This window comes from Eublepharis macularius, chromosome 1, assembly GCF_028583425.1.
Source record: "Eublepharis macularius isolate TG4126 chromosome 1, MPM_Emac_v1.0, whole genome shotgun sequence".
Classification (NCBI taxonomy): Eukaryota; Metazoa; Chordata; class Lepidosauria; order Squamata; family Eublepharidae; genus Eublepharis; species Eublepharis macularius.
Window position 1 is genome coordinate 233175445 of NC_072790.1, and position 12297 is coordinate 233187741.

The 12297-nt window shown below is 47.0% G+C and overlaps 1 protein-coding gene across 2 annotated transcripts in view; it reads left to right on the plus strand.

Moving 5' to 3' along the window:
- GANAB (glucosidase II alpha subunit) overlaps positions 1 to 12297 on the plus strand; it is a 33013-nt gene that overhangs the window by 1228 nt on the left and 19488 nt on the right. Inside the window, exons 2-7 of one of the 2 annotated variants that reach the window (XM_054992892.1) lie at positions 3767 to 3868; positions 4587 to 4695; positions 5543 to 5670; positions 6915 to 7094; positions 7990 to 8055; positions 11730 to 11826. In XM_054992892.1, the coding sequence (XP_054848867.1) occupies positions 3767 to 3868; positions 4587 to 4695; positions 5543 to 5670; positions 6915 to 7094; positions 7990 to 8055; positions 11730 to 11826 (682 nt within the window). The remainder of the gene's footprint in view (positions 1 to 3766; positions 3869 to 4586; positions 4696 to 5542; positions 5671 to 6914; positions 7095 to 7989; positions 8056 to 11729; positions 11827 to 12297) is intronic. The other variant, XM_054992903.1, reaches the window with a different exon arrangement.

Below are 12297 nucleotides of genomic sequence, written 5' to 3' on the forward strand. Positions count from 1 at the left end.
CAGAAATAAGGGCTTTTCCAGTTGTTTAGTACCATGAATGTGCCCAGTGTTTTACAGAGTAGCAATAAGAAGACAGGTCTCTGCCCCAAAGTTCCTACATGCTAGGATTGGACACAAGGGAAGCCACAGCAGGAGGAGAGGCTGTGAGGACTGAGGGTGAATGTAGGGTGAATAAGCTCTGTTCAGTTTCATGTGTCTTTTTAAAATTTAATTTTATTTGATTTAATTTATAGTCTGCTCTCAGAGTGGATAAACAACATAATAGTTGTGCTGAAGACTTTGCAGAAAAAGTGATGTTTCAGGAGGAGTTTGAAGGAAGTGAGAGGTGGCATCACACAACGGTCTCGAGAGGTGTACATGGGGCAGAAAGGGCAGAGTTGTTTGATGGGGCCGGAGAATGGTGAAACTGGAGGAGCAGTGGTTACAAGCTGGGGTATACATGAGAGCGAAGGAATAGGAAGGGCCATGGAGGTCTTGAAAGGTAAAGATGCTTCATCTGAATCTAGGAGCAGACAGGAAGCTACTGGTGTACTTTGAGAATGAGCATCGCAGAAGATGGCGGGAGAACAGGGCAAAGATGAGAGGGTGGATGGATGGCAACAGAAGAGCAGAGAGTTTGCAGTCTTGTTTGCCCTATTCTAAAAGGGGAAGTGATGTGGCGACTGCCTGGACATGGGAAGCGAAGGGGAGAGGAGAATCAAAAATGCGGCCCAGGCTTTGAATGTGTTATACAGTGTAGATTGTATAAATAGATGTGAGTGAATATAGACGGACACTTAGAAGAAAAGATGGGAAGTTTGGTCTTGGACACACAAAACTTAAAACGGTAGAAATCTGAGACTATTGTGGATGTGGTGCTGAGGTAGGAGGGATCAAGAGGCAGAGGTGGGTGCCGACGATGGAACACTTTTTAGAACCTGATATTCCCCAAGTGACAAGCCCTGAGCAGGCTGTTTTTATCCCTGGCACTCGGTGCCTGCTTTGTGTCTACAATCTGTTGGTTGTAGCTTATGTGGAGATTGGAAATGACCTTTGCACTTTCAGCATGGGAGATGCCTGACCTTTGCTCCTTGTGCTTTGATAGTTCTGGCATGTGCCTTGGACTAGAAACTGCTCTGGATTTCATAATAAGGAGCGCATGGCTCTAGCGCATCCTGGGGGGGGGCTGGAATATGAGACTCCATTTTGGAGAGAAATGCCTCAGAAGCTTCCTGTTGGCTGAAGCCTATGTGTCGGCCCTGTTTTTAAAACCCCTTGCCTGTAGTAGTGTTTGGCCCTCTAGAAATAATAAGATGAGGGTTTGTGAGGAGTCTTGAGGAAACAAGATGGAAAGCTTCCAGTCTGTCTCTCTTGGGTTTCCAGAGCTCTCAGGAGCTTCAACAGATGTATTGCTCTTATTCTACTCCCCCTTTCCCTAAATTTATCTGGCTCTTTGCTGCGTTCAGCATTCTGTCCCTTCCAGCACATTTTCACTGCTCCTGTTTTGTGTTTTGTTCTCTCTTGGTCAACTGCCTTGTGTATGGGTGGCTCTGTTATGTGGCTTTTGCTGTCAACACACGAGTTAGCCAGTTTACTATTAGATATACTGCTAATTCTAATTCCCAGTCTTATAAACCTCTCGGGAGCTCTAGGAAGACAGAGCTTGTGGAGGTGTAGTGGCGAAGGGAGTGAACCTCTGAGTCTCTAGTTTGAAATTGTTGTAATCCTCACATTACCCCAACCCTCACCCCCACCCCAGAGCAAGATTTTTAAAGAGCAACAAGAAAACAATCCTTATCAGATTGTGGGGGGGGGGGTGGTTGTTGTGAGGTGGAATTATCTTTGTTAAATTTAGAAATGACCGTATTTCCCCATGCAGAGGGAGACTCTATACAGAAATCTCTTCTTTGAGGGGGAACCTGTTTCTCTCTTCTATTGATATGATTGACCTACCAAGTTTGTTGTTGACTGAAGTGGTATTACAGAGAGAGTGAGTTGCTTCATAGTGAGTTGATGGCAGAGTTGATAACCAAATCGGAGACTTCCTTAGTTTTCATTCAGTCTCTAAGTCACTGTGTTCTACATTAGTTGGTCTACATTACAAGGTGGTTGTAGGGATTGGAGGGAATGTATGTAAAGACTTTGGCACACTTGAAAAGTGTTCTGTTTGTTTGTTTGTCTTATATCCCACCTTCCTCACGAATGGGCTTAGGGTAGCTCACATCATCAATAAGACAATAAATTAATAATCAACTTTAAAAACACACTTAAAATTTACACTAAAATACTCCAGGCGCCATTATACATAGGCTACGTTAGATACTGATAAAAGACCTGCATAAGTCATAGCTATGGCCAGAACTCATAGCCGAAGGCAGTCATAGAAGAAGTGGTGATCTTAGATGGAATGGGGGGGGGCACCTGCTGGTACGCAACCAAAGGCCCAGCGGAACATCTCCGTTTTCCAGGCCCTGTGGAACTGTAATAGGTCCCGCAGGGCCCAGACCTCCAGCGAGAGAGCATTCCACCAGGCTGGGGCCAGGGCAGGAAAAGCTCTGGCCCTGGTGGAGGCCAGACGGATGTCCCTTCGGGCCGGGGACCACCAGGAGTTGTTTATCCGCAGAGCGCAGTGCCTTGCAAGGGACGTAATGGGAGAAGCTAGAACTGCTGATTGTATTATTGTTTAATATGGGTTTGTAGAGCCCACCAGCACCCCCTCCCATGCATTGCTTATCTTAAAGAAATACACCTGTGTTTTAAATTATGCTTTGCAAATTTATTTTAATTTTACTTCATTTATCCTCTTCCTTTCAATGGGGACCCAGAGCAGCTTACATCACTCTCCTCTCCTCCATTTTATCCTCGCAACAACCTTGTGACATACGAGTATGTGATTAGCCTGCAAGTTTCCAAATGCAAATGCTTAATCTCCGTATCTTTCAAGCACATGGGCACCACTTTTAAAGATCGGCATTTGAATTCCCCATTTAGGTATTGGGGGATTTCTCCTGTCCTGCTTGTGGAATCTTTGGCGATGTCTGTAAAAGGCCAAAAATCCAGGCAAATTAGTTGGGGTGTTTATATTTGCCGCCTTAATCTTCTTGCCTGTTGGAGGGGGGCGGATCAAGCAAAGTCCAGTTGTGTTTGTCTCGGCCGTGATATGAGATACAGTGCCCTGCAATAAACCTTCCTGCCTGCTTTCCTTCAAAGTGTGAGAATTCCTTGTTGGATTGTACCGAATTGATGCCTTACCCAGCAGAGTCCGTCTGGATGCCGCAAGAATTCTGTGAAGGGGGCAGCACAGCCTTCCTTTCTGGCGTTGAGAAGTACATGGGAGGCTGTATGGCTGCTGGTTGTCAGTAGACCTCTCCTCCATGATCTCGCCTAATGCTTTCCAAAGAAGCCCTTTCCTTTTGCCTAATCCTTTCCAAAGAGGCTCTGCAGATAGCACCCCTTGCTGTGATGTCATGTAAACGAATGATGTATCACGTGGAATTAGTGTTTCCTTCTTTTGGAGAGCCATCGTGGTGTCTTGGTTAGAGTATTAGGCTATGATCTGGGAGAACCAGGTTCAAATTCCCGCTCTGCCATGGGAGCCCGCTGGGTGACCTTGGGCCAATCACCCACTTTCAGCCTAACCTACCTCACAGGGCTGTTGTGAGGATAAAACGAGGAGAGGAGACCAACATCTGCAGTTTTGGTGTCCTGACTGAGGAGAAAGGCAGGGTATATATGAATTAAATAATTTTTTTAAAGGAATTTATTTCTCTGTCCTCTTTCCCACCAGCTTCAGGATGGCGGCTGTCGCTTGGGTAGTTCTTTTCTTGGGGGCTGTCTGGGCTGTGGATAGAAGCAACTTCAAGACCTGTGACCAGAGCTCCTTTTGCAAGTAAGTTGGGGCCCCTTAACAGTGGAGGAAGAAGCTGCGGAAAGGACCATTTCTCATTTCCTGAGCGAGGCTTCTACGGAAACCTTTTAAACTTGATATAGGACTACCACGTGTTGCTTTACTAGGTCTTCCTGCCTTTTAAGGGACTTGTGGGTTCCAATTAGCACTAGAGAGAGCACCGAATTTCTGCTGAATTTTTTACAATAGTCTCTAAAGGAGAGCCTAGCTGTCCCTTGCCTTTCTGTCTTGGCATTTCTCAGTGCAGTTTTAAATCCATTTTTGCCCTTTGCCTCAGGCTAATGTAATGAAGGCTGCAACACCTTAAGACTGTTACAGATTTCAGCATTTTAGGGCCCTTCCATCATACCCTGCATTATCTCCTGCGCTCTTCCCCCATTTTTTTTTTGTATTCAGCATCCCATGTGAAGAAGAGTTCTGAGGAACTCAAAAACTTGCACTATTCTTGGATGGTTTAGCTGGTTTCAATCGAAGGTATTGTGCTGCAGCTTTGGATTTTTTTCCCCAGTGGACCCACATGAGGCTGCCTGCAGTTTTTTTGACTCAGACCTGCTGAAGGAGAATTATCCTCCGGCATGAACTGCACATGGCTCTTTCCCCTGAGGGCTCATGGTATCAAGACAACCAAGCTGCTGCTCTCCGGAGGCAAGGAGAATGGAGCAGCTGCTTTTTTTGGCCTAACCTTTATTTGCCTTCTCAGGCGCCAGAGGAACACGAAGGCTGGAAGCTCCCCTTACAGGGCCCTGCTGGATTCGTTGCAGCTCAGCCAGGATTCCATGAAGATCCAGCTTGTTAACGAAGCAAACAAGGTAAACAGAAGGACCTCAGACAAGTCGTGTGCGCACACATGCACGCTCAGCCCAGCCCACCTCACAGGGTGGTTGTGAGGATAAAATGAGAGAACGCCTACATACCCTCTACCCTGAGCTTCTTGGAAGATAGGTGAGATAAATACATAATAATAAACATATTGGTTGCAGTGGATTTAAGCAACTCTTCGGCTTGGCTCAGAGAAGGAATGGGTCAGGTGGTAAACTCTGGATAGTATCACTTCGAACTGCAGGGAGGGGTGGTGAAAGGGTCCCTCGTATGAAATAGCCTGCAGAGGGAGAGCTATATGACAGGGATAAGGGTTTGAGTGTTGCTTTCTTCCTGATATGCTAATTTTCTAGGTGCAAGGAATTTCCCTCCCCCCATGCAGGTGCATTCAAACCAACCTCAGAGGTTTACTGACGCTTCTTGCTGTTTTTGGTAAACTGGGCCTCAGTGCTGTGCTGGATTTACTGGCCTTTGAATTTTGTGTGAAGCCGTTGTAACCCATCATTTCAAATAGTAACTTTTCAAATTCGGGCAGTATGGGGAGATGTTGAAGGATGGAACTGAACCTTAAAAGTAGTGAGTAGAATAAAGACTTGCCTTTTTCTTTCTAAATAGTAAAGAGTCCAGTAGCACCTTTAAGACCAACTAACTTTATTGTAGCATGAGCTTTCGAGAACCACGGCTCTCTTCGTCAGATGCATCTGACGAAGAGAGCCGTGATTCTCGAAAGCTTACGCTACAATAAAGTTGGTTAGTCTTAAAGGTGCTACTGGGCTGTTTACTGTTTTGCAGCTGCAGACTAACTCGGTTGACTCCACTGGATCTTTTTCTTTCTAGGTGCCTCTCCTGCTCGAATTGTATGGCTTGAAAGGGAACATGACCCGGATCCGGATCAATGAGCTGAACCCGCTCAAGCCCCGCTACGAGGTACCGGATGTGTTAATCGGGGACCCACCAACTACCAGGTACTCGTATAAAGGGAGTGTGCATCCCCATGCAGTAGGGCTAACTTGTTGAATTGGGGTAGAAAGAAGGTTTACAGATTAGTGGCTTCATTTTCTTGATTGGTTGGGGTCTTACTCTGCTTCTCAGCTGGGAATGGCTGCTCTAAGCAGCTATCAGCATTTCCGAGAAAATGAAAATGCAGTAGAAAAGGTTGCTCAAGGAGAGAAGGATTCCAGCTGCAGCTGGACCCAGGCACAATGGAAGGATGCCTGGCTGCTGTCTCTCTCCTTGCAGTGATTAGTTTTGAAAGACACGCGTCTGGAGAGTTTCCTCTTCCTTAACTTCCTTCCTTCCTGCGCTAAGTAGCTCAGCAGGTGGCAGAAAAGACGTTGCCCAGGGGCACGTAGTCAAGCGATCACACGTTGCTACATAACCGATTGGTTACCCCTTTCTGTGGCAGTGTTCAATGCCAGGCAGGTATGGCTGAGCACTGCAGAAAAACACGGCACGTTGGTTCCCCCCACCTGTATTTTGGTCCTGGTTCGCAAGTGATGTCTGTTTGGGTACTGGACAGTGAGGGCTGTGCGTTACCCAGATCTCGTTTTAACCTTGAATGCAAAACGTGTGATCTGCATACGGGAGGTCTCCGCTTTGGTCTGTGGAACCTGCAGTTAAAAGCAGCTCTGGTTGCAGGGCTGGAGAAGATGTCCGCCTGCAGTTCTGGAGAACATCTGCCTGTCAGGGTGGATTGTATTGGGGTGGGGTGGGGTGTTGAGTCAGCTCCTTCTATAATAGTAAAGGTAAGCTGGGAGATTCTCTTACCTGCAGGTACGTGACGCTGTCTCATACAGAGTCAGATCATTGGTTTATCAAGATCAGTCTCATTTACTTTGACTGTCAGCTGCTCTCCAGGTCTCTCGTTGGGGTCCTTTGAACTGGAGATGGCAGGGGTGGAACCTGGGACTTCAGCATGCAGAGTAGATGCTCTGCTGCTGAGCCTTGGCCCCTAGGATTGAACCTATCAGGAGGACTCAATGATGGATTGACAGGGGAGAAAGAATGGGGGAAGGGGAGACGACTCTTTTAAGAAGCCTAGAAGTTGAATACTTGCTTGATGGTGGATCCTTGTCTTCTCCAGGGAAGAAGCTTCTTCCACAGTAAATGTAATAGGTTTTTAGGTGTCACAAGTCTCTGTGTTATCTCCGCTCCCTCAGAACCTCTGTTTTCTTATCCCTGCCACACCGTTCTGTCTTCTGTTCCCAAGGTTATCGGTCATGGGTCGGGACGACAACAGCGTGGAGCTGTCCTTGGGCGAAGGGACCCACAAGTTAATCCTGACAGCCAAACCGTTCCGCATGGACTTGCTGGAGGGGCGGGAGCTGGTGCTGAGCGTCAACTCCCGTGGGCTGCTGGTCTTTGAGCACCTGCGCTTAAAGAAGGACTCGTGAGTACCTGGGCAGCGTGCTTTGGGATGGGATGGTTCTTCCTGGTCATATCTAGTTACTATCTTCCTCCAGGATGAACTTGAGATTCCTAGGGGGCAAGTCCAATGGTTGTCATCAATCTTCCCTTGTTAATGTGGGGAGGGAAGCCTGCTGCTATTTTGGGGGAGGTGGAGGGGTCTTAAGACATTTAAGTTAGCAACCCTGGCTTTCATCCTTTGAGAGAAGATTGCTGACCCAGCCTCTGTAATCCGCTTACTGTCACCATGGAGGACCAGTCTTGCTGTTTCCAGAAGAGAGCATATTTTATGTAAGGCTGGAACACTGGCTGTTGGGAAGGAGAGGGTGACCTTTCAGCTGCAGTCCCCTTTTCCTCCAGCAGAGAGCACTGCTGTCAGTGAAGCACTTAGCTACTTTGTCCCTTCCAGACAAAGGGGCAGTGCTGAAAAGTCCCTGCCCGTGGGGGATACCAGTGAACCCTCGAAGCAAGGGTTGGGTTTTGAGGTAATCCAATCCCACTCTCCCACAACCAAGGGGCATTGTAGTGTCAGCCTAAATTTGGGTATGAACCAGTGATTGAACTGGCTGGCAGTCTCCTGTCAGCCTTTCTCCTTCATTGTGGGGTTTGGGTTTTGTTTTCCAAGGGTGAGAGTTTTAGGATGTGAGGGGGAGCTATCGCTTCAGGAAAGCAGCAGGCTATCCACATAGAAATGGGTGGAGGGGTGTTGGTCTGCCTGTCCTGCCATCCTTCTGCCCTGTTTCTGCTCAGTTCACATGACACCAGGAAGGAATGGGGCCGGTGGGGGTCGTGGCATCTCTACGAATCCTTGCACTGACTCTCACTGTTGTTTTCTGTTTTTGTTGGTTCGTGCCTTCCCCACCCGCTCGCCCCCCCAGTTTCTCGGATAAAGTTAGTAGCACGGTCGTTAGCATGTGGGATAGGATCAAGAACCTTTTCTCTAGGTAAATCTGCAGCTTCTGCTACTGTTTCTGAATTCCTCCCCCCCTTTTTCCCCCCTTCTGCATAGACAGCGATTCCATCTTTCCCTGCCTACTCAAATAGCTTGGGAGTTTTTCTTCCTCTCCCTGTACCTGGATTTAGGCACTTCCAGGGTTATATTTTGTTTTTGTTTTGCCACCCTCCCAAATCCCTGAGGCGGGGGGTGATCTTGAACTAATCTGTGGGGTTATTTCATTCTTCATGGGTCATATCTGTAAAATCTCACAGAAAAAAAATCATTCCTTGAGACCCACCACTGTAAGCAGCGCTCTGGGGAGCAGTCAAGTGAAACAGTATTTGTTGAAAAGGTTTGGGCATGATCCAGCCACAGCGAAGAATTTTGTGCATCACGTTGTTATCTAAAGATCGTTAAATGTGTAATTAACTCTCAAATTGAAAACATGGGACAGACTTAACTTGGGCTGGATCGTGTCCATTGTCTGCTTGGTTTATATTTCCATGGCAGAGGGTTTTAGGGATTTGGCTGTGGGCCGTTCTACAAAGTGAATCCTTTCTTCTAACAGCAGTGTCTTTCCCCAGCATAAGAGGTATGTCTTGGTATGGTGGAGGGCTCCACTGTTAGTTGAAAGGATCTACCAGAATTCAACTCAACATGTTTTTCCTTGGTGAACGGCTAAGTGTAATTCTGTGATTTAAAAGTATCCATATACCAAGATTGTGTGTATGCAAGTAAAGTGTATTATACACTCAAGAGAAACCAGAGTTAGGTCCAGCTCTGCTCAACATTTACTCATAGTGGCAGAAACATGTTAGCATATAATGTGTACAAAGGCCTTGTGACTGATGCCACAGACTGTGATAATCTTGAGACTCTAGACATTTGCTCAGTTCTGGCAATGTCTAAAACTAACCATGGTTTGCACTAATTGTGGGACTGGTTCAAACCATGGTTTGCTGCTCTGCAAATACACTTGGGGAATTCTTGAGTTTGCTTGCCACCTTCTTGCATGTGTCCAGTTAATAAATTACCATAATTGGCTGTTACACTTGCAAACCAGGCAAAACTGTGATCCTGAAAACTTGAGTTTGCATGAAAAGCACAACCAATACTTCACCAATTTGGATACAGCATGGCAAATATGTATTATATGTGGAAGTACTTCTTTCACAGACCATATCAGTGGGGGAGGAGATGGACCATGCACGCCCAAAGATACCCCCTTATTGACTTGATTAATTTGAGAAGCAGTTTAGAGCCCAAACCATGGTTTGAATTTCCAAATGTACACCAGGCAAACCCTGGTTTTGAGCTGCTGCTTTGACCTCAGCTCAGCGTTCCTCCTTTCCTTGGAGTTGCAGCCTCTGCAGCCACAGCAGCATCTGCAACTATGGATTGTTGGCCAGCAGTAATGGCTGGCTTCTCAATATGGATGACTTGCACCAAGCCTCAGCGATGCTGCCTCAAGCCATGGTATGATGTGATATCTGAACTGATCCTTCAGAAGACGTTTGGAAGTTCGCCCAGGTAGCAGACAAAGGCTCCTTGGGCATCTTGTTACCCCCAGTAGCATTTCCAGGGCTAAAATGCTGGGCTTCTCTGGTGCAGCTTTTACAGTTACCCACAATGCCAGTGGGTGTTGAGAAGCTGGTATAGGTTATTTCTTAAACAAGAGCTTGTGAGGTCTGATGGATCTTGGCTTGGTGGTGGAGGCGCAGTGGGGTTGGCTTGCTGCATACAGGAGGGTAGCAGGCACAGGCTCGAAAGGCAAGCAGCTGGGTTGCTCACTGCTGTTTCCGCTATCTCTTTTGCAGAACCATTGGGCTAGAGGAGAGCTGGTGTCCTTGCAACTCCCTGTTAACCCCCACTGCACATCTGGCTTCTCCAGTTGTCTTGATTATAGCCAGGGCTTTGTGGATTCTGCACTAGGAAAGGGGCAGAATTCAGCATCCTGAGAGCATATTACTGTTGCACATCTCTAGCCCCTGCAGCTGTGAAGAGAAGCTTTAAAGATGTGCTGTGCTAGTGCCTGGTGAAGCCTCTGAAGCCTCAAGCGGTGGCTCAGAACAGCTTTGTTGCCCTTCTTGATAACTTGCTGCAAGCAGCAGAAACAGTGTGAATTGCACACAGTCAGCAAGTTTGTGTAATATGCACCGATGGCAGTCATGAATTTCTGTTGGAATTTGCTTTCCTATAGTGCGTAACCTTGGCTTTATTTTAGGGCCCATAAATGCACAGAACTCTGAAAGCATTTAGCAGGGCAACAGGTGCAGCTAAGATTCCCTCTCTGCTAGAGTTTTATTCTCAAAACCATATAGTTCCCAGACTGTGATCTGAGGACCCTAGGGGTTCTAGGTTTCTTACTGGGGCTTCAGCATCGAGTTAGTAAGCTGGTTTCTGTAGATCTCCACAAAAGTGGGGCTTCCCCTGCCACAAGGAGTTTTGCCAAATGCCAGAGAAAGTGCTGCCTTTAGTGAAACAAACCAGCAGGATCCAATTAGATTAAAGACTTTTAAAATATAATTTTAATTTTTTTTCTATTTTTTATCACACACAGGTCACAAATATAGATTGTATCAGTAAACTGAACCCAAATTAATTCACGATAATGGAAGTTAATTTGTCTAATATTTATTGGGTTTGGTGTGCTCTAATTCTTAGACCTTATCTAAGACATTGCTGTTTAGATGGTGTGAAACAAAGTATTCTTTCAGATCAGCACAGAAAGTTGCCTAACTTCATAAAATATCGTCCAAGTCATTCATACATTCCTGTGTTTTCCTTTCAAGCTACTGTATGACCCTAGCTGTGATAAGAAAACCATTAATTACATCTAAGATCTTGGTATAATTTTTAAAAAATAGTTGATGGATTAAAGTGATGCACTTGATTGATCGGGCAGTAGAGTTTTTAAAAAAATGATTTTAGAATTAAAAGTTCATGCAAAAACATGGGTGGCAGGCGTGGTCAGAAGAGGCATTCCTCCTTTTTTCTCTTACGACAGGGAATGCTTCTTCTGAAAAACTGGATGTGTCTTAAAGCCCATGTGAGCTGTGCACTTGTTGCCAGAATCCTTTGGAACACACATGGATTCAGTGGCAGATGCGCAAAGGTTCCTTCACAGGCACTTGATGTAGTGTTTGTTCCTGTGGCAAGATAGGATGTTTAAAAGGAAAAAAAAGCACAGAAGGTTTTCATCCAGAGGCAATAAGAAGCTGTGCAGCACCCTCTTACGAGAGGCAATGCCTCTGCAAGATTTTCTTTCTATTCACAGAGGCCTAGCAGAGACTTCCACTTTCTTCTTAGGGCCCAAGAAGATGCAGTGGCCATTTTATGTGGGCATTCACTTTCTTCTCCATGAAGGTGTGGTGCCTTTCTCAGATTAAAAGACCAGTCTCTAAAAGCCACCCTTCCCCCTCAACTGGGAAACGCCACAGCCGGGCCTGGTGCTGTTCTTCCCCTGCTCAGCTGCCCCTCCCCTCCCCGTTGCTCTGCTAACTGGCTGGGCTGTGAGCTGGTGTGTGCTGCTTGTAGTGACTAATGGGTCCTGCTGTGGTTTGGTGGTTTTGGCCCGGGGGCAAGAGAGAAAGCCAAGGTTCCCTTTTCCTGCGTGTGGATGGGGAAAGGGGGTGGCGGGGTCCAGGCTGAATCTTCCCTTTCTCCCTCCTTTTCTTCCAGAGCGCCCTCGAAGGAGCCAGCAACTGAAGAGGAAGGGGCTGCCGAGGCCTCAGACGCCTCATTGCCTACGGAGCAGGAATCCACTGAGAGTGAGAAGGTGGGGATGGAAGTTCCCCTGCGGAGGGAGGAAAGCAGGGGGCAAATGAAGGTGGCTGTCTGGGCCTGTCCAGCTTCTCCCATCTAAGGCCGCAGGATTCCTCCATACAGTGGGTGTCTTTCAAGGGTGCAACACCATTAGAATGTCAGCAGAGCCATGCTGGGTCAGACCAAAGGCCCGTCCGGTTCAGCATTCTGTTCACACAGTGGCCGGCCAGCTGTCTCTAGGAAGCCCGCAAGCAGGATGGCGGCAACAGCATCTTCCTGCCCCTGGTCCCCAGCAACTGATGATAAAGAGGCTTACTGCCTCTGGTACTGCAGGGAGTAGAGACCCATCACGACAAAGGGAGCTTTAAGTCTTGAAAGCTCATACCTTGGTCTTTAAAGTGCTGTTGGTCCCCAGATCTTGCTCTTCAACTGCAGACCAACGCAGCTAACCAGCTGACGCCACTTCCATCACGACTAGAAGCCA